This window comes from Fringilla coelebs, assembly GCF_963513975.1.
Source record: "Fringilla coelebs genome assembly, chromosome: 3".
Classification (NCBI taxonomy): Eukaryota; Metazoa; Chordata; class Aves; order Passeriformes; family Fringillidae; genus Fringilla; species Fringilla coelebs.
In genome coordinates, this window is record NC_140030.1 from 90,341,956 (window position 1) to 90,364,728 (window position 22,773).

The window sequence follows — 22,773 nt, forward strand, 5'->3', positions numbered from 1 at the left end:
CATTGTCACATCTGTTTAAGAGAGAAAAGCCAGTATGAAATATGGAAATGAAACTCTATTGTGTGTAATTTATACAAGCCATCAAAAATCTTTGTGAAGTACTTCCTTTGTTATTACATTCTTCTGTTATACAAACACTCGCAACAATGGGAAGTTCCTATATAAGTAAACTGAATATACCCACAGAAAGCTTAGAAAAAAGTGATTTGGAATCCTTTCTCTTGTCATAATATTGAGGAAATTGTGAATATGTAGGAGGGATTTTATCTTTTTCCTACAAACCACATGTTAACAGAAGCAGATACAGCATCCAGTTTAAATGTAAACGAAATACAGATCAAAAAACCCTCAGAAGAAAACAAGATGGCATTAACAGCACGTGGTCAAAGATAGAAGATCTGGGGCTGTGTGCTACCTTTAAATTAGAACCAGAACATCTCTTGTCTCTAGATGAAGAACAGATTTTATCAGCCAGATAATACTGTAATGGGAAATTATCTGACTTTATTTTATGTAACTACATTAACAACTGCTTCTACTTTGAAATATTGCATTTACACAAATATAAAATGTTGTGCTACAGGGATTTGGAAGAGATTGCTTTAGAAAAACTGCTTTTTTGAATTAATAGGCTCTTCTTGCATGTGAACAGACCACAGGTAGCACTTGATGAGCCTTTGTAAAACTTCTTATTCCAGACAAAAAGATTGCAGGTCAAAAACAAAGATCAGTAAATTAAGAAGGTTTCACTTAAAACAAGAGTTTCTGGCATTTTTTGGATCATAGCTCTCCATATAACAAATCCTGTGAAAGTAACCATTAGAGAGATGACTAGGAAAATACCATGCATGTAACTGCATGTTACTGTTTCAATTTTACCTGCATATTATTCAAAAAATGAGTTTGTTGTTATACTCACTAGGTGGGGATGTACACTTGTTTCAATTTACTTTCTGCTTCAGCTGCTTTCAGACGTTTCTAGTTGAAAAATTAACACATTAAAATATTTTATTACATTAAGGTATGACATTTCATAAACTGCATACAATAAATCTTCAAATTATTTCTGGTTTGCAATTTCAGAAGAGCTTCCAAAAGAAGTGTAGAAATCTACACAATGAAAATCATGAAAAGCAACCTCTTGATTTTTAGTATTAGTTTGAAATCATAATATGCTGTCCTTGCCAGTAAAACTCACAGGCCTTACATATGACAACAAAACTGTAAAAATGACAATGCCAGCTTACATAAATCACATCTATATAAACATGTATGACACTGTGGCTACACCTCATTGCAGAATTAAGTAGAAACTAAATGAATGAAATTGTGTTCCCCATCAGTCATGTAACAAAATTTCTTGGCTGCTCTGTCCAGACTGAGGCTGAGCTTTTATAACACAGTACTAGTAAGAATAAAGCCCACCGAGTCTTAGCAATAACAAACCACTTATTGGCATTAAATCCCATCAAAATTGTGGCTCAGGAACATCACAGTAACAGCACAGCTATACTACTATAAAGATAGTCTGTGAATTTGTTAAATCATTACTTTCTTCCTACTTGCAACAAACTCAAACCATTTTGCATTTCTACAATGTTGAGAAGTGTTAGTAATTGCCATATATTATACAATAACTAAGACAACAGTTTTTTCAGCAGTGGCACAAGAAATACAGAGTTCAGGTGCCCACAAGTTTTCCAAAATATTTGTATGTAAAAGATGAAGAACAAGCATTATTTCCCTGCACTTCCTGTACTCAAGACATTACTTCTGTTCACTTGAGAGAAAAACAGAAAAAGCAAGAGAGAAATGGATTTGAATCATGGTCAATTTCATTACAGAGGATAAAAAAAAGGAGGGGGCACATTTATAGGAGGAGGCAGCAATAATAAATCAGTAGCACCTGTCCTTATCAGGTGATTAAAATTCAGTCCTTCATTTCACCTGCAATAGCCACTTCTCCTCTCTGCTGTACTCTCATTTTTTGATATCCAACTTTTGCAAGGTTTATAATCCAGGAAAATACTTCCCACCTTGAGAAAACTATCATGAGATGGATGACTCTGCTCTGAGAGTCCCTTGCCTGAGCCATGAGGTGAGTTACAGGGTTATTCAGATTTACTGGCCCAGCAGTCTGACTAAACCTCCTGGTGTAAATTGCTGTTCTTCTCCATTTCATTAAGTTGCCTCTGTGTTGTCCATTTATAAAACTCTTACTCTTTAAGGAGTAATGTGTAACAAATAGACTTGTAATCAGTCCATGCCACCATTAATTAATTCCTGTGCAATGAGAGCTCTTTTCCATTTATCTCCAAAACAGATTTGGGGTTTTTTTCCTTACAGCATTTTGCTGTTCACAGATACCCAGTTGTTTGCAGTTACAGAAGTGAATCCCATTGACTCTGCTGGTACAGTTGCAATCTTTCCCTAGTGCCAGACTTGGCAACGCTGCTCTACCCTCAGCAGGCCCATAGAAAAATGCAAACAGGTCTGTTCTGCCTGCTTGGGTCAGTTTTTACAAGAGCAAGGAGAAAGAACAGCAGCAGCACCATGCTCCAAGTCTCATAAACTGGTAGTTTTTAATCTGAGAACAATTCACAGCTCCGGCAGAGGAGCTCCCAATGGTGAGCTCCCTCTGCTAAACAGCACGACAGAGGTTTTCCACAACTGCCTCTCATTCCTTTTCTTATTAGATCCAACAATATAGAACTTGTTTGCAGCCTGACAGAAGCATGTGACACTGCCAGGCAATGGGTTACCACACATTCCTCAGAGCTTCCTAACAAACCGGTCCATTCTACAAAAATGAGTAAATCTCACTGCACACCTACCATGAGCAAAAGAGAAAATACAATAATGGGCAAAAAAGGATGAAAGTAGCCCTGAACACTGTCAGAATGTAAAGGCAGGAGTAGGAAGCTGTATTAAGCCCTGATGGCAGTGTCAATGAGAAGTGACTATATAGATATTGATTAAATTTTAGCATACTTTTAGTACTGGCATGGGGGTTGTAAGGAATGCAATTTAACAATTGCCTTTCTCCTTTATTTACTAAAGGGAATGATATACTGCCTTCTAAAAAAACAAATCATGCAATAGCATTTCAGTAAAAGCTATATTTTTATACAATAAAAGCATGGCTAACATTGGTCTCTAAAAGCAGCAGAACATCTTGAATTCTCACTAACACACCAACTTCTAAATACTGAGAGAGAGGAAAGGATGCAGAAAGAAAACTACCAATAGCTACAGTTTCTGAGATTAAACCTCTGTCTGTTGAAATCTAGAGACAGAACTGGTAAAAGCTGGAGGCTGAAACTGAAAATATTTAGACAAGAAACAAAGCACCAGTTTGTAACAAATCCCCGGAGCAATGTAATAAATAACTGGAACCATGTAACAAAGAGAGCTGATGCTTTACCTGGAAAAAAAATTTGCATCTTAAACAGTAGTTCAAACAGGTCTTACAGATTGCATTGCAGGGGAGAACAGACTATACTAACCCAGTTTTTCATGGGGTCTAATGCTAGCATTGAAAATGAATGTTAGTGGGTTTTAAGAACTTCTGTTAAAAATATCAACTTACAAATATCCCAAGAACTGACCACTTCCCTAAATTAGTACTGTTTTCAACAGTGGAAATAAACAAATGAGAGGCAAATGTAATATATTGTAGCAGAAGCAATTTAGCTACCATTTAATGTTCATTCTTTTCCTCTTATGAAGTCTCAATAAAGCCTTTTCCCATTGAATCAGACTTTCAAGGAGAACAACACAAATAAGTTTTCATTCAGTAGAATCAATCAGTCAAACCTGGCCTTCCTCAAAGACTGTATATAACAGAGTGGTCATGAGAAGTACCCTATCACCAGGAATGATTACCCAAAGCTGAATTAGTTTTGCTAGACAAATTCAGAGAACTTTCACATATCTTGCCTCCGCTTTGATTTGAAGGGAAGATGTTCTCAAAGCAAGGTGGCAGCAATACCTCCACTGCCATTAAATCACCACATTTACAACCTAGCAAGAATAACATTTAGTAAAAATTATGATAAAGAAACCTCTTATGCCTGATGCAACACATCCAATTCACACAAAGAAATAAAGATAATTAAAACCAACTTTTCATATTAAATCACACCAATCTAGAACTCAGAGATTGTATTTTAAGATTCAAGTATGTGCACTGACCTTCTTCATCTTCCCATTCCCACAAGTCCCCCTGCCTCTCAAGCATGAGATTTAGAGAAGAATGACTGAAATTTCCACTTTATTACTGAATACATTTTCTCCCTGAACTACATTCAATTATCAGGGCTTGTTCTTTTTGGGAAAAAAACCCAACAGATATTGTTTTGACTGAACTGTATCAATTTTTACCATTCAAAAAAAAAAAAAACTAAACAAGGGCATGATGAAGTTCTGATCCCTTCTTAGGAAGGATTATAGAAATGTTAAACAGGATAAAAATTAAGCATTTGTCCTACACTGGTTTTATTACTGATGCTCACATACATGACCCTGAAAGAGCACGTTTAAACGATTCCATCCTGAGAGTATTGCCATGGTCTGAGTAGGATGTTGGAAGTTTATTTAGTAACAAGTAAAACACGGGCATTTACCAGAGCATTAGAGTTGCAGATAACCATAAAGCCTATGTGATTTTACTGTAAAAACCCTAATCCTGTGAAAGGATATGCAATCCTAACACATACACCTTGATCATTGTTGCAATAGAAACATTAAGAGCTCTAGAGGACTACAAAAGGAATCTTAGTCTTTCACCAACTACTCCAGAGCAAGTATTTCAGAAAAAAAAAAGCCCCATTTTTATCTGATTCTTAAAGATAATCTGTTGCCCAGCCATTAAGAGCTGACAAGATGAACACCAAATCTCTGTTGACAGCACCTTTCTAAGATAAAAATCAACAGTGAAAAAAAAGGAGTTTAAAGTGAAAGGAATGGTGACAAACCTAGAAAAACATGCCTTTATATGGAACATATTATATTCTATTTGTACTATCCATAGAACTAAAATGTCCTAGTGATACTCCAAGACTCTACCATGCAGTAAAACACCTTTCCCTTACTTTCCATGGCCTAACAAGATGATGTAGAAACAATTTCAAATATACAAGTAACCATTGCTCTGCTGCATTTAATTTGAAACAAATCCAAAGATCCATCTAATAGTACAACTGTAGTTATTACAGCATGAAAATTATTTTCAATATAATGTCCATAACATCACCATCAATTGTGTCAAATAAAGGAGGTACTAGCTTAAACATTAAGTCAGCAATTAAAATGGAGCCTTTTAAAGTATTTTATGGTCTAAACCAAGGAGTAAATATATAAAGAGTACAGTATATAAAAAACATCAACACTGACATTTTGCCTAAACCTGCTAAAAATATCCCAGTATTGGTACCCAACAAAATCTTAACATGCTTTTGCTCCAGAGCAACCCAAACAGTTGACCATTCAATCAGAAGGAAGAACAAACCCACTGTGTGCAGAATGGTCTCAATTTTGAAATGCTGGTAATGCCAAAGTAATGCTTTGTCCAGAAGTACCAATCAAGGGTTCATAACACCAGCAGCCACTCTAACACAATGGATTTTTGTGCTTCCTTCAGTCCCATGGCAGAGCTTCACAGCCTAAAGCATTTGCTCTGCAGCCCATTTCTGTCTGATCCCCTACTGAAGGAGGAGCCAGGAATGCCTTTGCTTCAAACCAGCATAGAATACAAATAGGTTAAAAAGCTCTTCACAGCTATGGGGTGTACAGCAGGCAGCAGAGGATGTGACAATGCAGCCTGTAACACCACTGCTCCATACCCCAAAATATCACCTTAGGCCTCCCATCATGTAATTTTTCAAGAACACAAACAGATTTTTATGGCTTAACAAGATCACTTTTTTAAAGAATGTCTCAGAGTGGTTGATTCTGGAATAGTCATTGAATTACCTGCTGCACATATCTGTCAGTGGTTTTCCACATGTAGTAATACTCAATGATGCTAGTCAGCGACTTCCAAGGGAGCTGAAAGACATTTGTTACAAGTTAAAGTGGTTCCAAGAAATTGCAATGTCCACTTCTAATTAAACACATGTTAAAATCAAGTACAGTTGAGACAAATACTAAAACCTGAATGTGTTAAATAACTGCATTAGAATCCATATGCAAAAAAACACATATTGCAATTAATAATACACAACCGTTTACAAGTATGCACAATTATGGTGTCACACATCCAAATCTAAATGTAATTTATTCTGTTTAAGCCATATAGCTAAACAAAATGATCAAAACAGAATGCACATTTCCATCAGGAAACAGAGGTAATATCTCTTTTATAAAGTGTGTCCATTGGAGACAAACGTTAGGACTAAAAGAAATCATCATGACAAGACTGCGCTCGAGTCTCATGATAATTTTACTCTTAAAAAATACAAAGGATACCATACATAGCTCAGATTTTTCATGTCCCATAACAACTCAGCTGCTCATACATTACCACTAGTTTTGCATAAACTCCCACATGCTCTCAACTATTATCAAGAAACAAAAGGATGCGAGGGACAAATGTTACCCTGAGCAACACGAGTGATACTGACAATAAATATTTCACAAATCTCTGTACAAACAAGGTACCTTTGATAATGACAATTATTTTGGGTGCCCACGTTCATCAGTAAAATAAAAATGTGTTAACCTCAGTGTAGGGGAGAAAATTAGGCAATCATTTTTAATTATCACCAAATAATCTATTTAACTCCACAAGGTCTTTCTATAATTTGAATTAGGATGTCTCATCCAAAATTTATGCAATTTTTCTTTGTAACTTGGAAATGTTACTAATTTGTGTGTTATATTTTCTAGAGGCATGCATTAATGCAAATATTGTCTGCTTTCTAGAAACGAGGATGATGTTTAGGAGGTTCCAGAAAATACAGGTGTGGAAGCTGATCCTTCCAACCTTAATGACCCCACTAGGCAGCTTTCTGCATCTTTTAAGCCAAAAATAGTTTCCTGAGCCTTTAGTTAAATTCCTGAAACACCAGAGGAGCACCTTCTCAAAATGCCTCTCCCTGCATGCAACAGCTCACTAGTTTGTCAAGCTGCTTGATCCAGGTTCAGGGTCAGAAGTGTTCCACAGAGTGTGAATCCCTGAACATTTACATTTGATCCAAAAGCAGTAGTGTATGAAATGCTTATGCTGATGTCTCAATGGTAACACAATTCAGGTTCCTAAAACCCTTTTGCTTTCTCCGGTAAATTATGCCTTGAGAGAAATCTTCCCTCAAAAAGGCCAGTGACAAGATGTGTTTGGTGTGAGGTGACAGATAAAATCATTCTGAGTCTTCAGGTCCACATTCCCCCTGGCATCCAGGTGAAATGCTGTCACCACAACTACCTGCCATTGACAGTTAGTACATTTTAGCATATCCATATTTATTTTCCTTTCTGAATATTTATTAGCATGTTCATGCTACAAATGTTTGCCATTTCTCTAGAAAATACTTTAATCTGTTTTAACTATGGCTGTGACACCACTATGTTCATTCACTCAGTAGGCATCTACAATTAAGGGAAGTTAATTAAGATGCTTGGACCAAATAACTGTTATCCTTCTATACTTTGATTCAAAACTTGGAAAAGCTGTTTGGCAAACTGAGTATGGATAACCTGTATTCCATTTACCTATGCACTTAATGCTCTGAACTGCCAGTGAAGCTGTGAACACCATAGATTAATACATTGTCATTACCAAATCCTGTTCTTGAAAGAAGTAATTATGCTCATCTGCACAACACTTTTGAAGGAGAAAATTAGCAAAAGCTATCAGCTCTACAAAAACAGAGAGAGGAGAGTTTTAAGTTTCTTTAGTTTCTCCAGGCTAAAAATAGACCAATCAAATCAGATCAGCAAGAAAAATTTAGGATTATAAAGCATCCTACAATGAACATGGCAATTTTAAGGCATGTTTTTACAAATTTTCTAAAGCTGGAAAGCAGTTGTTCCTGCTTTCTATAAACAGTCCCTATTCTTGATTACCAAGGCCTTTCCTGCCATATCTGAGATGCAATAGTTATAAATTTGTGAAAACTGTTGATAATGAAAAACTAAGAATAAACAGGTATAACATCTTTGTCTTACTGTTAGGAAAATAGTTACATTTGGAGTACATAGAATATCCATTCTTTTTCCATTCTACTACTCTGGGATGTGAAATAATTCAAGCACATAAGTAAATTGAATTAGCTTATAAGGTTTAGCTTGAATAGGATTCACACAGAGTCTTAAAGATAGAAGAACCTCTCCTACAAAAGTCAATGAGTCAACAGTTGATGAAAATTATTATTCAAAAGCTAGATTGGTAACTTGATTACAACTGAGCATCTCCTACCTATGAAAAAAACCGTAAAGACCTTTACACCATTTAATTTATAACAATCTTGCTTACTAACATTTAGTGTTTGCAGCTTAACACTTGAGCTGCACATTGCACATCAAACAGTGACAGTTCCCAGTAACTCCTGGAAAAGTAAATGAATCTGCCCTTTACAGAACTGTCATGTAAGGGCTGCAATTGCAGCAGCTGTGCCTTGCAAATCTGGGCCAACACAGAAAAGGCAACTCCTGTGGGATGTAATGACTCAGGCAGGTACTGCATCACCCTTCTGCTTCAGCAGACTGCTACCAGCCCCTTTCTGCCATGCAACATGGCTTTCTTGTCTGTCCTGTGGCACCACTGCCTGACTGCTGAGGTTGGAGTTTAATCTCAGGCACTGCAGATTTAATTTTATCATAGATCCTACCTGGAGACCCAAGCAAGTTCACACCTACGCTATCAGCCCATTATCTGCTTTGCCATTGCTCTTACAACACATCTGAGGGTACTTAAGATACTTATCAGAAGTAAACTTATCAATGGTTTGCCACTGAAGAGAGGGAGGATAACAGATGAAAGTACTATCGTGGAAAATCACTGCTTACATGCTACATAGTTATACCTACCTCACCTTGCAGAAACTTTTCACACATCCGTGATCTAACTCTCCAAGGACTATTTTCGATGATTACTTAAAAAGCAAATGTGTGTTTTCAAATCCCTGCACTTTTAGATTGCTACATAGGAAGTGAGAACACATAAATTTTACACTAGAGAAATTAAGAAATCCCAAGACTGACAATGGCTAACATAATTGAAAGATTTCAAATTACACAGAATTAAATAAAGACTGTGCACTGTTCTTAGTACCATATAAACTGAGATATAAAATAGATGTTCTTCTAAGGATGTTTTTAAAATGACATTTTTCCAAAGATTAAAAGAAAAAAAAAAGGGACTAAGAACAGATAATATCCCTGTTCTAACGAAAATAAGCTCTAATTAATTAGTGCCCCACATCCATTTGTGCTGCACTCTGACTCATGGCTAAGGTGCCCTCAGTAGACTATGCAATGTTGTCACCAGATCTCTGTGTGTCTCCTGCTTTGGGAGGCGACCAGGGCAAAATAGCTGCATTTTGGGAAGGAAGATTTAGTGAAAGAGGGTTGGTTTTGGGACAAAATTTTATCAGAGTATCCAAAATAAAATTTTAACATTCTAAACAGCTTCTAGTAAAGTCATTCAAATATCTAGCATTTGAATATTACAAATGCAGAAGCAATTCTTGCAAAACGTTTCTACACTGCACCACTTTAATGCAGTAGTGGGTAACACAGAAATTATACAGAAAATAAAAATGCCATGTAAATACCAGAGACAAGACTTCTGCATGCTTGATCACAAATTGTGTTAGGACACAACTTGTAAACAGCCAATAAAGCATGTTATATGCTTAAGGAATTTTCAAAAGCCAAATATTATATATTAGGAACCATTGAATTAGAAGACATAGCTCCTGAACCATTGTACCCTTACAAATGAGACTCATTTGTCTGTATAAGAGATAATAAGGAATGCAGTTTACCTTAAGATTTCTGTTCAAAAATATCTATAAATATTGGTTTTCAATAATATTTTCTTGAACTTAAAAGAACTGTTTCAGCCATGATGCAACGTTCATCCTTATGTCATCAATGTAATGAACATTTTCTCCCTTAGGAATCTCAAAATTAAACATGCAGATGTAATACACCTATTAAAATGTCAGTTCCTTAGAAAAACAATAGCCTTCACTTCCCACCTTCATTCAATTACCTGTTCCATTTCAAAACGCGAAAATGAAGGAAAGACAGCTCATTGCCAAGCCTCCTCCCACTGTCCTGTAAGGACTTCTGTCTTGTAAGGACTTCTGCATTTGCCACACAGTACCTTTTTATCCCCCCTCACAAAGACTATTAATAAACTTCTGCAAAGAAAATTTAAAAATCTGAGTTCTCAGAGTCATGCAGCATGAGATGAACGTGAAAATGTTTCAATCAACTTCAGTCTTAAATAATGGAATTCCTTTGGTTCAAATCTCAACTTGTTCAGGAAGCCTGACTTGAACATGGTAGAACAGAGGAAATATTTTTCCTTGAAAGAAAAAGGCTCTCCATAAAATGTGAAAAAAAATGCAGCAAATTACTAGCAATTCTAGCAATCAGTGTTAGAATCCATTTAATTTCATTACTCTGCGTTAGAATTAGCAAATTAAAGGTTTACTGCCCTATAGTCTGATACTTCAGTACAAAAATGATTGTAGTTAGAACATATTGGAAAACATTTCTTTTACTTTTCGGAACTGCCAAAACATCTAATATGTCAAAATAACTCCCTGTGGTACATTTTAAAACCTATCTGAATACAAATTTCTCTCTGCTAATCATAGTAGGAAACCCCAGCTTTCTAAAAACACCCAGGGGAGTCAGCCATGTAGCTGCTAATGAATTTCACTGGAAATTGTGGAAACACTCTGCAAAGTTCCTGGACCTTTTTCAGATGCTTGTAAGATCCTTGCAAAAATCCTTATTGGAGTGTCTCAGCGTGAGACATCCTACCTGATATTAAACCACTAAAAAGATGGTCTTCTGTCACCGTCTTTCCAAACAACACCTTTGAACAAGAAAGCATATTGACTTTCAGCCAGATAAAATGTATAGATATGTTAATCACATGTATCAGCTACACAGATTTCTCCCCTAGCTAAACCTCCCAAACCTACAGAAAGCAGCTATGCTCAACCACGGCAAAACACAGCTACAGGAAAGGGCGCCGCTTTCATACTTACAAAGTCTTGTCGAATGTCATTGAAGTCCTTGCCATACTTTTCCAAAGCCTCTTCAAATAAGCTAGCTTCTGATGCTGACCACTCCTCCATTTCATCTCTGCACAGGACAGGCCCCCCCAGCGGCACCAGGACGCCGATGGCACTGCTCAGATCATAGTTGTGTTTGTGCAGTGTGTCCATCGCGTGAAACTGGCAGGGACAAGGAGACGATAAAGACGTGTTTAAATAGACACTAGTCCGTCTCAGTTAATGCAAATTCAATGCATTACTCTCGATAAACCAAGCAAGGAGCCTCAATTAATGCTAAATTTAGAATCTATCTTGATATCGTCTTTTTCTGCTGTGGAATATGAGGAAAATAAATGGTTTATTACTTCATCTGGGAAAGGAAATACCTCGATAAAATGTTTACCAAAAATGACATTAGTTTATTAGTTCCTGAGAATTACTAGCAAACATTTCTAAAGAATCTCTTGTTGGCAGAAATTGGTTCCAAGAAACCCAATAAAGACAGTGGCATGTATTGACTGTGGGGCCATTTTCAATTAACAGAAGCTCTAAATAATAACTAAACAGCTGCTCAGACATCTCTGAGCTCAATATTCTCATTGCTGGAGAAGGAAGACATTTATTGTTTTCATTATCACCATGCTGCAAGAGCAGCAAGATTTTGTCCCTTGCTAAACACTGTTATCACAGACCGGTAAATAAGATTTCTTTGGTTGATTTCCTTTCTGTTATAAAAGGGAAAAACAGAAAACAAACAAATTAGAACAATCTTCCCACTGTAGGTAACACTGAATGCTCCCATTGCTAATCAATGATGGGGAATATAAAAAGTAAACAAATCTGCCTGTGGGGAAAATGAGCAGCACACAAGAAGCATTTCTGACTCAGGGTCCCAAAAGACCCCATCAGCACAATCCAACTGGCTGTGCTGAAGGAGGTATCAGAGCTATAAGTGTGATAATGTCTGTGACTCTCTATCAGTCCCCTCCCAATGTGTCTCACCACAGTGCTGAGCTCCACATGTAGCATGCAAACTCTCACAAGGCCACAAACCCAGCTATGAGAAAACCTTGCAAGGAAGGAGCACTGCATTATGTGCCACTACAGCAATTCCAGCTGAGCTTCTGCATATAAATCCAGTGCAAATAATGGATTTTTCTTGTTTTTTGCCATCTTCTATCAATGATTATTGTCTTTCTCCAATGCTCACTATAAGCCTTTGAGTGCTATCAAGCATGAGATTCTGGAACTGTTTTGTCTGCAAGAAGCAATGTCACTATTATCCTGCCACACATCATTTTATTTATGGTTCAATCAAATTCACCAGCCTGGAGAAAAGCCATTGTTAAAATCAAATATTCTAATAGGAAAGTATGTAACATAATGCCTAAAATCCATCAGCTTCATATTAGAGAATGTACATTGAAATCACTGATTTATTGTTTACCATTCAGGCAATGAGTAAGCCAGGTCTAAAGATTGATCTCTTATAGTAGATGTGCTACTGAGGTTTAAATCTTTGTTTAAATTGCAGCCCTCATAGAACAGCAATACACACATGGTGTTTTCCAAGCAGCTGCTGAATCCAGATCTATTCACTGATACCAACTTTCATAAAAATGACAACAGAAGTTAATACATCAGAATCTTGCTCTTGCTTTATGTACATTTTTCATCTGACTCCAGAATGCTCTTTTTGATATTACTAAAGGAAAGATTTATACTGAACTCTGCGGATAAGTGTTGCGTTTGCTGAGCTGTCCTGTGACAGAAGACCACTGACAAGTTCTTGGATAACAACTCTGCCTTCTACAGGCTTGTCAGCCCTGACCTGCATCAAATTTCCAAACTGCAATGCAAATTGTGGTGGCAAAAGCATGAGAAGCCTGAAGGCATTAGTACAGGCTGAGAGAAAAAGTCCAGGAATATCTTGTTTTTATCTATTTCACCTAAAGAAGCAGGAGGCTGGGAGACCTGGCATTGCCTCTCCCAAACAGAAGCCTGAAGGACAGAGAAAGAGCCACCCTTCCCAGAGAACTCTTGCCCAGAGCATGCTGTCCAGCACAGCCACGGGGGCACATCAGAGGAAAAGTGTTAGCCATGCAGCCAAGAGGCAACTTCAAGTCCGAATATAAGCAGGCAGAGGAAGAAACTTTCCACCAAAAGCTAAGGAAGGGCTGCATGGAGCTGGAAGAAAGGGCATGAGAGGGAATCCTGCAGCCAGCCACACAACACAGCGCCCAAAGCAGCTGCCATTCCAGAGTGAGCTGCCTCCAACAAAGCACTCAAACTGGAAACTGAGTGTGGATTCTCCAATTCAATCATACTTTAAGTATGTTTACCTTAGGTGCCACATATACGGAAGTCTAATAAAAATCATTAAAAAGACACTATCCAAAATGCAAAGTCTGCTCATACTTTTTATTTTCAAGAGACATCCAATATCAGATTTAGGTCCCTACAGTAAGGTCACTTAAGCTCTTCTGAACAAACCCAGCACAAGGAGCAGGTGATGCCATCAGCCTGCTTTGCATTAAATGGCTTTCATGGTCAGTATGTGCACTATAAAGTATTTAGGAATATGAAACAGAAGGTCTTCCAAGTCTCTTTCTCTTCTTAGAGATCAATTTTCATTATGAAATAAAACACTGCCTTTGAGAAGGCTAGAAATGCAAGTTTTAGTTTAGTCTCACAATTCTTTACCATTGTAAGAGAAGCACCTTCTCACCTTATCCTCTAAGAAGGTAACCACACATTGTTTCATGTCTTCTGTAGAGTTTTCTAAAACCAGGGGGTTTCCTATCGTGTCTCATTACCTCCCCTATGTTTTCAAAATAAAGGAGCCTGAAAGTGGCCTCTCAGTTGTTATTCATCTGCAAGAAATGTGTATATCAGCTCTGAACTTATCTATGTTCATCATCCAGGTTTGGTTTTTTTATTTTTTAATATCAGTCTGTTTACAGTTATCTCTGATTAAAACTAAATAGGATTAAAACTTAATTAGGAACACTGGAAAGCCACAGGTGTGGCATACAGAAATCCCATTAATATCACCCCAGGTGCAAGGGTTATCTGCCTTGCATTAACAAGATAGATGGCATAATTTTCTTAGTGTTATGCACCTATATGCAAAGTATAAATGAGATGCACCACAAGTTCTGCAAATGTCTCTACTAACTTTAACTGCTGCTGAAAATACGCTCCCAATTAACATGGAAACATCTGAAAAAGTAACTATTATAATGACAAATATGTCTTTTCTTAATTTAGAAGGAAGTACGTTGCCAAAAAGCTAAAAATGTCGGGTTTTAAAAAGCTGAGGGGGTAGGAAAATGAGAAGAGACAGACACAATAATTAAGCCTAGGGTGGCTCCTTTGATGCCTCATTATAAGATATGCCTTTCATTACGTGTAATGGAACTTAATGGATCATTTGCAATGGAGAAACATTAACATGGCACTCAAACAAAGTACCCCTTTATTAGCAGCATTGCACATGTACTTTCAAATGAGAAATTGCCATAAGGATAAATCCACTCTATTAAATACTGAATACAGGATGCAAATAAAGAAGGGATATGCAATGTGTAAAATTTATTAGAAATTCTTAATCCAACAAAATATTAACAAAATGAAAAATGTTAAGAACTATTTTGATGAACAAAATTAAGTATTTAATGTGAGCAGAATTGTGCTGGTAAAAGTCATATTAGCAACTGTGAAACAGAAAATTTATTTTGAGCATTACTGAAAACATTACAACCCAAAATTTTTCTCATTATAATAAAAAGTTATTTTATCTGAAATACAAGAATTGTCCCACTCAATCAGACCAATCACTCATTTAACTAAGCACTGAGTCTCTTACAGTAGCACCAAGGAATATTAGCTAAAATATTCAGGTAAGTCTAATTACAGTGTGAAGTCAATTCCCATTTCATTGACCAGCTTCTACAAAGCTTCAGAATGAGGACATTTAGAAGGTACACCTTTCCCTATTCTCCTCATTTATGGAAAGGAGAATTCATTTTGAGAATTTTGAGAATTTATGTAGGCCTATATGGCTACATAATTTTTCTAACCCTTTTTTAACCTGCTGGTAACTGCCCATTCCCACAAAATTTTGTGCAACTGAATTTTAGGGGCTCTCTATTCCCTTTATAAGGCAGTGCCTTAGCTATTTTGAACTAATCTGTTAGTTTTATTGAGTTTCCTCTAATTCTAATACTCTAGTATCTGGTAAATTGCAGGTCTTCTTTTGCCTAAACTATGTGATGGCGTTTAGGTACAAAAAGCCTAAAATAATAAAACAACAGTTGATTTCTTTGGAAATCTAAGTCAAACTTGATTCACTGAAACAGTAATATTTTTGGTCTCACATAGTGCTCCTGACATACTTTATTTACTGCAGCACACCTTCTCAACTCAGCTAGTATGAGAAACAAACCTGCAATCAATATATTTTTCACTTTCTCTAAAAGATGCAGGTGCTTACATTAACAGTGAACAGCATACTAAGGAAACATAGTAGAAATATGCTAATTGAAATGTTCTTAAAAAATATGCTTACAAAGTCAGATTGCTGATCCTTTAGAAAATATGATGACATATACATCCAGTAAGTACAAAGCATTATCCACACAATTTTCAGTCAGCTTGATTACCGCATAAATGACCTTGCCCCAAATGAATCCCTATACAATGTGTATTATCCATTCTGCTGTGGGTGTCCACAGCTGTGGGTGATCCACAAGTAAAGCCAAGTGTTGCACAGTGTGATTAGAAGGGCAGCACTGAGAAGCTTAAAGAAAACCCACAGGATTTTCTAACACAGACATACACACACACATCTTGCTTGCAGGTATCTAAAGACAACAGGTGCAAAATGGGGACTTTGGCATACCAGATAGAGCTGAATTCATGGATATACAAGTTGTAGGATGTTTAAGAAGCCACCTACCAGTGTGATGTCTCGGGAAGCAGCAGCTGCACTCATGTGTAAACTGGGTTGCCTGACAGAACTGCTGCAGTCCAAGGCTCGAGCAAACGTGCCAACCGCACTGCAACAGAGGAGCGGGAGCAACAGTAAATACACAGAAAGATGGCATCTCAAGTATCAGACTGTGCCATAGCTATAAAATGTCCTTTCCCACATGGAAGTCACATAGTGTTACTGTTAAGTTTTTAGATCTCTGCTAACAAAGAACAACTTGATAAAGACAAATCACTAAACACTGAAGCCAAAACTCTGACCTTCTGCCCCCAAAAGTAACGACATACATATAAGAACAGCAGCTGAGAAATAAAAGACACTCAGAGAATTCTCATGTACCAACCTCTTAATGTATAGAATTTTCAATTGATTATGAAGTCAAAGGTTCTCCATAGTTTAAGGTTTACAGTCAGGACTATTATTTCTAAAATTCCAATGCTATAACCATGCTTTAAAATTATAATTCAGATTAAAGAGAGGGTTCACCATGTCCCTGTGAGGAAATTAAAAACATTTGATTCACTTCAGTAGTACATGTCTTCTACTCCCATCTTCTATTTTTCATGCCAGTGAGCCAAAAAAAGCATATTAGCTTCATCTAAGGTACCCCGAAAATTCCTGGTAGTGTCAAAGGCTTCAAGCAATAATGAAATAAATGGATCTCTCAACCTACTTAATTAAAGCATTCTATTATTGAAATGGAAATATTTTTTCCAAAACTTTACTTTCTTTTCCACTTTGGTTGATGAATTGCATATGGCATCTATTATATTTAGGCTGTTCTAAACTGTAAACATTTCTTGGAGAGTGGTAAACGTTTCCTGGAAGTAAATCTATGTATCATGCACAGTGAAGGAAAAAGTGCGTAGAGAATTTGACTGGGCCCAGCCTATCATACAGGAAATGAGCAAAGATGCAGTAGCACAAAATTTTATCAATAAACAGATCAGAAGTTTCTCCAGTACCTGGATTTGTATAATGCCTCTTGAGGTGCATTCAGAAAAAAACTATTTATTGCAGTTATGACATAAGCCCTTCCAAATGCAAAGACCCAGCTGCAGATGTAACACAGGGCAATCCTCTGGCGTAGGGACTCAAGCCTCACTCAGCAATTATGCCCCACACACTTACAAGTGCAGAATTGTACCAATGGTGAGTGTCACTGACAAATAAACACACTTTGTTGTATCCTATAAATCTGATATTCAACAGTAAAGCAATGTGCACCAAGACTTTAACTCACTGAAGTTATAAATGATCATGGAGAAACAGACAGTAAAGTACGTTACCGCAATTTTATCTTGAATCTCAAAAAATTTATTAGTGAATGCATGTTTCAGTACTTGCTGCCACAGTCTGACAAGTTAAGATTTAACAGCAGTGATTCAGACCCTGATATTAACTGCTTTTCTAAAGGCAGTGAAATAAATAAGGCAGTGAAATAAATAAATTCAAATGTGTTTCCACAACCTTTGCTCCCTCTTTGTGGAGATGGCAAATATGAGACAAGAACACACACACATATTCTACTTTCTTTTTTTTTTCTTCCCTCAAAGTTTGGCAGTACATAAAACAGTATTTGTGGACAAATCACTCCCAAGAATAAGGCTCTATTATGAACACATTTCCTAATAGTCTGTCAGCCCCTTTCAACATGCTGGCATTGATAAGGGCTGTAGCTAAGCAGTCTTTCCTGTGATCCTTCTGTCCCTACAGCTCAAACCAGTGAATGTGGCATGACTGCATTTCCCTTCTTCTGCTACCTGCTAGCTTATCTTCCTTTTGCATAATTAATTTTAGAAATATGGTCAAAAGAAAATAAGTCTGAGTATGCTATGAACACTACAAAAAATGTCACAGTCACTCTCTGGCTGACTTCAGAGACCAATATTAGTTTGTTGCTCAGAATGTAAAGTCAAAATTAAGAGACAATATAAATAATAATATACTTATATTATTATTATTAATAATAATAATTCTGAATAAGTGATAGAGAGGTAAGAACTGGTGCATCAGTGGACATTGCTTCCAGTGCTGCACTGAGTAGAAGACTGCAATTGTCAGAAGAATGCTGTGTGGGATTTTGGAGTATGTGAGTGCAAAACAAATTAATAATAAATAAAACACACAAAGACAAGATAAAATAATGAAAACAATAGACTAAAATAATAAATACAGCATCAAACATAACAGAACAAATATGATAATAATAATAAGAACAAAACAAATAAATACTACATTAAAAAATGCAGGCAGTGCACCATTTGGGGTGTCAGTAGTGACAGGGAGTGGGGATGGTACAGGACACAAACTGGGGGGTCTGAAGGTGTGAGGTGTGTGCATGTCTGTGGCTGTCTTGAAATCAAACTAACTTCTAGTTCTCCTTTCCACAGAAACTTGTGAAAAACAGTGAATTGCCAACTAAGTGTAGAAATTCTAGAGCAATTGGCTGTTAAATAGTAACTAGGTTCAAAACTAAATAGTGATATATACAGTGTTTTATATAATCTAGTGATGCAATTCACATCCAAATTCAATATTAATTTTAGAAATCACTAAAATACCTTATTTTTTGTTTTTCAATTAAAAATACAGATATGAGGTATATATTGATGCAAAGATCAAAATCTACATTTGACACTTTTCCTTGCATGATTTTTTTTAATTCCTCCATTCAATTGTTTTAGAAAAGGAACAAAATAACTAGACAATGCCATTTCCAGAAGACACAGTATTGTCTTCATCTAAAATAAAACTCAGTATTAAGTCAATACAAGCTAAATAGTCACACCCTAACCACTCACTTTTCTCAACAAACTTTCAATATTAATACCTTGTTAAGCTTGAACAATTCAAAGAATAATTGTAAATAGTTAACTGAAATTATATTTAATTCAATAATAACAATAATAAACTGACAACCCAAAAAACTGTGCTCAGCAAGCTACTTATGAATTATTCAATGTGTAATTAAAATACTCGAACTTCAAACAGAAACCAACACTCCCCACATTTTCCAAATTAAGCTAAAGCCAAAAGTCACACAGACAGTGATTTACACAGGTGGCAGAGAGATAGACAAGACAAACAATTGGTATAATCAGCAGGGAGATCCCTCTCTGCACAGCCTGCATCAGCAAGCAGCTGTAAGAGCTTTAAGGGGTTAAATGATCCAGTGTTACTTTAATTAGGTTTTCCATGGCTTAATTATCTTAAAGAAAAGAACCGAGAAGATTTATAACAGATTGCAGATGACAACCATACAAGCAAAACAAATGGATATAGTCTAGTGCCACGATCTGAGATTTTAGAATAAATCCACAAAATCAGCAAAACTCAACAAGGTCTATGTCCAAAACACTTGAGAGATCGCTGCAGTTGCTATCCTGTGTGCCCTACATTTAGGCAAATTTTCAGATTAGATTTTGAACACAGAAAATACATTGCTCCAAATTACTTGTAGCTCAAGTCTAAGACTTTAAAGGAATTTGTTCAAATTTTTGCATAAGATTAAATAGTAGTTGTCAAAGAAATTAAGAAGCAGCAAACATAAGACACTGTCCTAACAAGCTTCCAAAGATGTGGTGGCTCATCAGTAACTGTTTCTGAAAAGGGTTATTATTTACCAAAGAAAATCTGGAACCACTGCAATTCTACATCAGGATAAAAAACCCTCTGCTTCTTCCAATAGCAACAGTTGTCCAGCATGAAATCAGATCCAGAAAGTTCTGGATGCAGGCAAGTAACTCTCAATTTCCTTCTACCTTGTATTCTTGAAAATCCAGCCGAGACATACATCCTTCTCAATCTGAGGATGTTTATTTCCAAACTGTCCACTTTTTAACACTGCTTGTCTGTTTCACAAGTAGTGGGTGTACTCTGGACAAAGCTGTTGCAAGTGAGCCACATCTGTGCATACAGAAATCTGCAAATCCACAATTCTCCACAGATCCTTGCAAACTATTCAGTGAGACCTATGCCTCACCTCTGAGCTAATATTTTTGAGGAAAAAAATTAAGTGACCTTTGGTGGTTTTCTACATATAGAGAAAGGAAATCTTTTGTATTCCTCATCTTTACTCCACTGTTCCTTTTCATACTAAATTGGAAACAGTCCTAAAAAAATGACATCTTAGACGGCTCTGAACTTAAAAACCAACAAATTCATATCTGAGTGCTCTTTAAGAGAATATTGTGATACTTAAAGTATTGGAAAGAAGAAAAAAAAAACCCATCTTCAGTGAAGACACATGCAAGCAACAAAAGAGTTATTTAAAACTGAAAATACACATGAGATTTTTACTACTCAGTTCTGCAACGTCTGACCTACAGAATATATTCAAAGTAAAATGATGCTGTTATAAAAGGTGTTTTCTTTGCATTTCTAAGCAACTACCTGTACAGTGCTATGCTTCATTATTATCACTTCAGATATTTACAGCACAAAAGGAGATGGCATTATAAACATGAAAAGTCACCTGCCACTGTTCTTGTGTTGAAAGACTCACAAAGTTAGAGTAAGCATGGCATGATTTATAGATGTATGGTACGACCATACATTTCATTGCTATATGAATAGAAATGAAACATATGTGAAATCTTTCTCATTCAACAGAAACAGAATCCAATAGATAAAAGTAGTTTAATTCACAGGATGTTATTTAAGGCATCATCTCTATGCCATCCTGCAATTTCACAGTCACAGAGGAGGAGATGTACAGCCCCCTAAAAGCAGGTCTATGAAAAGTCTGCTATGGAAATTTATGCTTTATACTGAAATAGATCAAAGGTCATGAAAAAAAACTACAAAAAGAAATTCAGCTCCAGGTCTGAATTAGATTTTTTTCAAGTGAATTTGGGTCAAGAAGTGCAGTAATACAAAACTCACAAAGGAATAAACATATATTTGCCAGGCATGACAGATAGGCAGAAACATAGAATTTTTGATATGCCTGATAAACTTGATGTGAACATATTTTTCCTTTTTACTGCCAAACCATCTGCCTACCATTAGATAGGCTGTAATTCACCTTGCTAGCAAACATCCAGTTTTGTGAGCACAGCACTGGCATCAAGATTTTTCACCATTTTTGCTGCATAATTTTATGTTGCAATTCTGCCATTAAATTTAATTACCTCTTTAATAAACTTCAATTCCTTTTACTTCTCAGCACCTCCAGAGAATCCAGAAGCATTGTAACACTGAAGACTGCAAACCAATATCTTTTATGTATTTATTTTCTTTTATGAGCTTTGGGAATCTGGCCTACTGCCACTGACTACAATGCATTATTTCACAAGAACAGAGCACTACTTTTTGTTCACACCTGTAAATGTTTTTACTCATGGTTCTCAGTTAATGAATGCATTATTTTCCTCTGTATAATGAAAGACACCTTGCCAGCTGAAGCTGCATTGTGGTCCCTTCCCACTGTAAGATAAATTAACAATTATAGAGCATCTCCAAGTACACCAACATACTGTGAGCACTTATAACATAGTAGCCAACAGAAAATGAATATAATCAATGTCCTAGAGCAAATGGAAAAGTGGGAACAACACAGGAAGGATCAAGCTCTAATTTAACATGACTAACAAGTAATTTTCCATTCTTCTATGGTTTTACATCAAAAAATAAGCAGGCATTCAAATGAAGAGAAATATGTCAGATAGAGGTATGTAATGCCATTTTAATGTCATAGAAATCGAAGTACAAAATTTTAAGGTAGAGATGCAATGCTTCGAGGCTATTTTAATTAGATTTCAAAACTCTGGTTTAGTTGGGAATAAGCTGTTGGGAATAATGTCTGTTAAATAGCTTCATTTAGAAATATATTCCTTCCAGAAGACTATGTTGGTAATGTTGTTAGATGAAGCAGAATAAAAGAAGTACATTCTTAATGGTTTCACTGAATCATAAAGCACATAAATGGAACCAGAATGTACCAAAAATGTATCATGCAATGAATTGTAGACCAAATTAGCAGATAGAAAAAAAATTTAAAAAAAACAAAAAAACAAAAAAGGGGGTAATTTCTTCAGCTATCAGCATCTGTCCATACCTCCTATTGCATTTGAGACTGGGAAGGATATTTTTTTTACTCTGAGAAACCAAAAAAAGACAGGACTATTACGTTATAGACAATAGGAACGCTTCTATTTCCTAACACTGTGCAGCTTGAGACAGAATTAGAAAAAGAACAGAAAATCTGGCAATGAAATGAAATTAAGTACTCCTTGTATATTAGAAATTATAAGAGACTGATGACTGGAGGAAACAGAGGGTATCTAAATCAGCTCCTACTTCATTTTAGCCAACACCACAAGAAGTATGTCATAGTGTACCAACTGGGTTCCTGTCAGGAGTAGTTCCACACACTCACAGATATTTAGTCCACAGGACTTGGTTAGAGTTATGACTAAAAAAAAATCTTCTCAAAATGTGCAGTGGGGACACTAGGCCCTCAGCACCAAACACTTCAATTCAACAAACCCATTTTTAGTACACTGAACTATTTGGTGATGTGAGCAGACCTCAGTGGCT

General features: G+C 36.3%; 1 protein-coding gene across 3 annotated transcripts in view; it reads right to left on the reverse strand.

Annotated features, from left to right (window-relative positions):
• LOC311151753 (metastasis-associated protein MTA3) overlaps positions 1-22,773 on the reverse strand; it is a 77,850-nt gene that overhangs the window by 4,075 nt on the left and 51,002 nt on the right. For all 3 annotated transcript variants that reach the window (XR_014616028.1, XM_084202387.1, XM_084202386.1), the window contains exons 8-11: positions 16,198-16,297; positions 11,229-11,417; positions 5,974-6,048; positions 920-978 (exon numbers count right to left, since the gene is read on the reverse strand). Coding sequence is in view for 2 of the 3 variants with exons in the window: in XM_084202387.1 (XP_084058513.1) it covers positions 920-978; positions 5,974-6,048; positions 11,229-11,417; positions 16,198-16,297 (423 nt within the window). In the remaining variant the exon portion in view is untranslated. The remainder of the gene's footprint in view (positions 1-919; positions 979-5,973; positions 6,049-11,228; positions 11,418-16,197; positions 16,298-22,773) is intronic.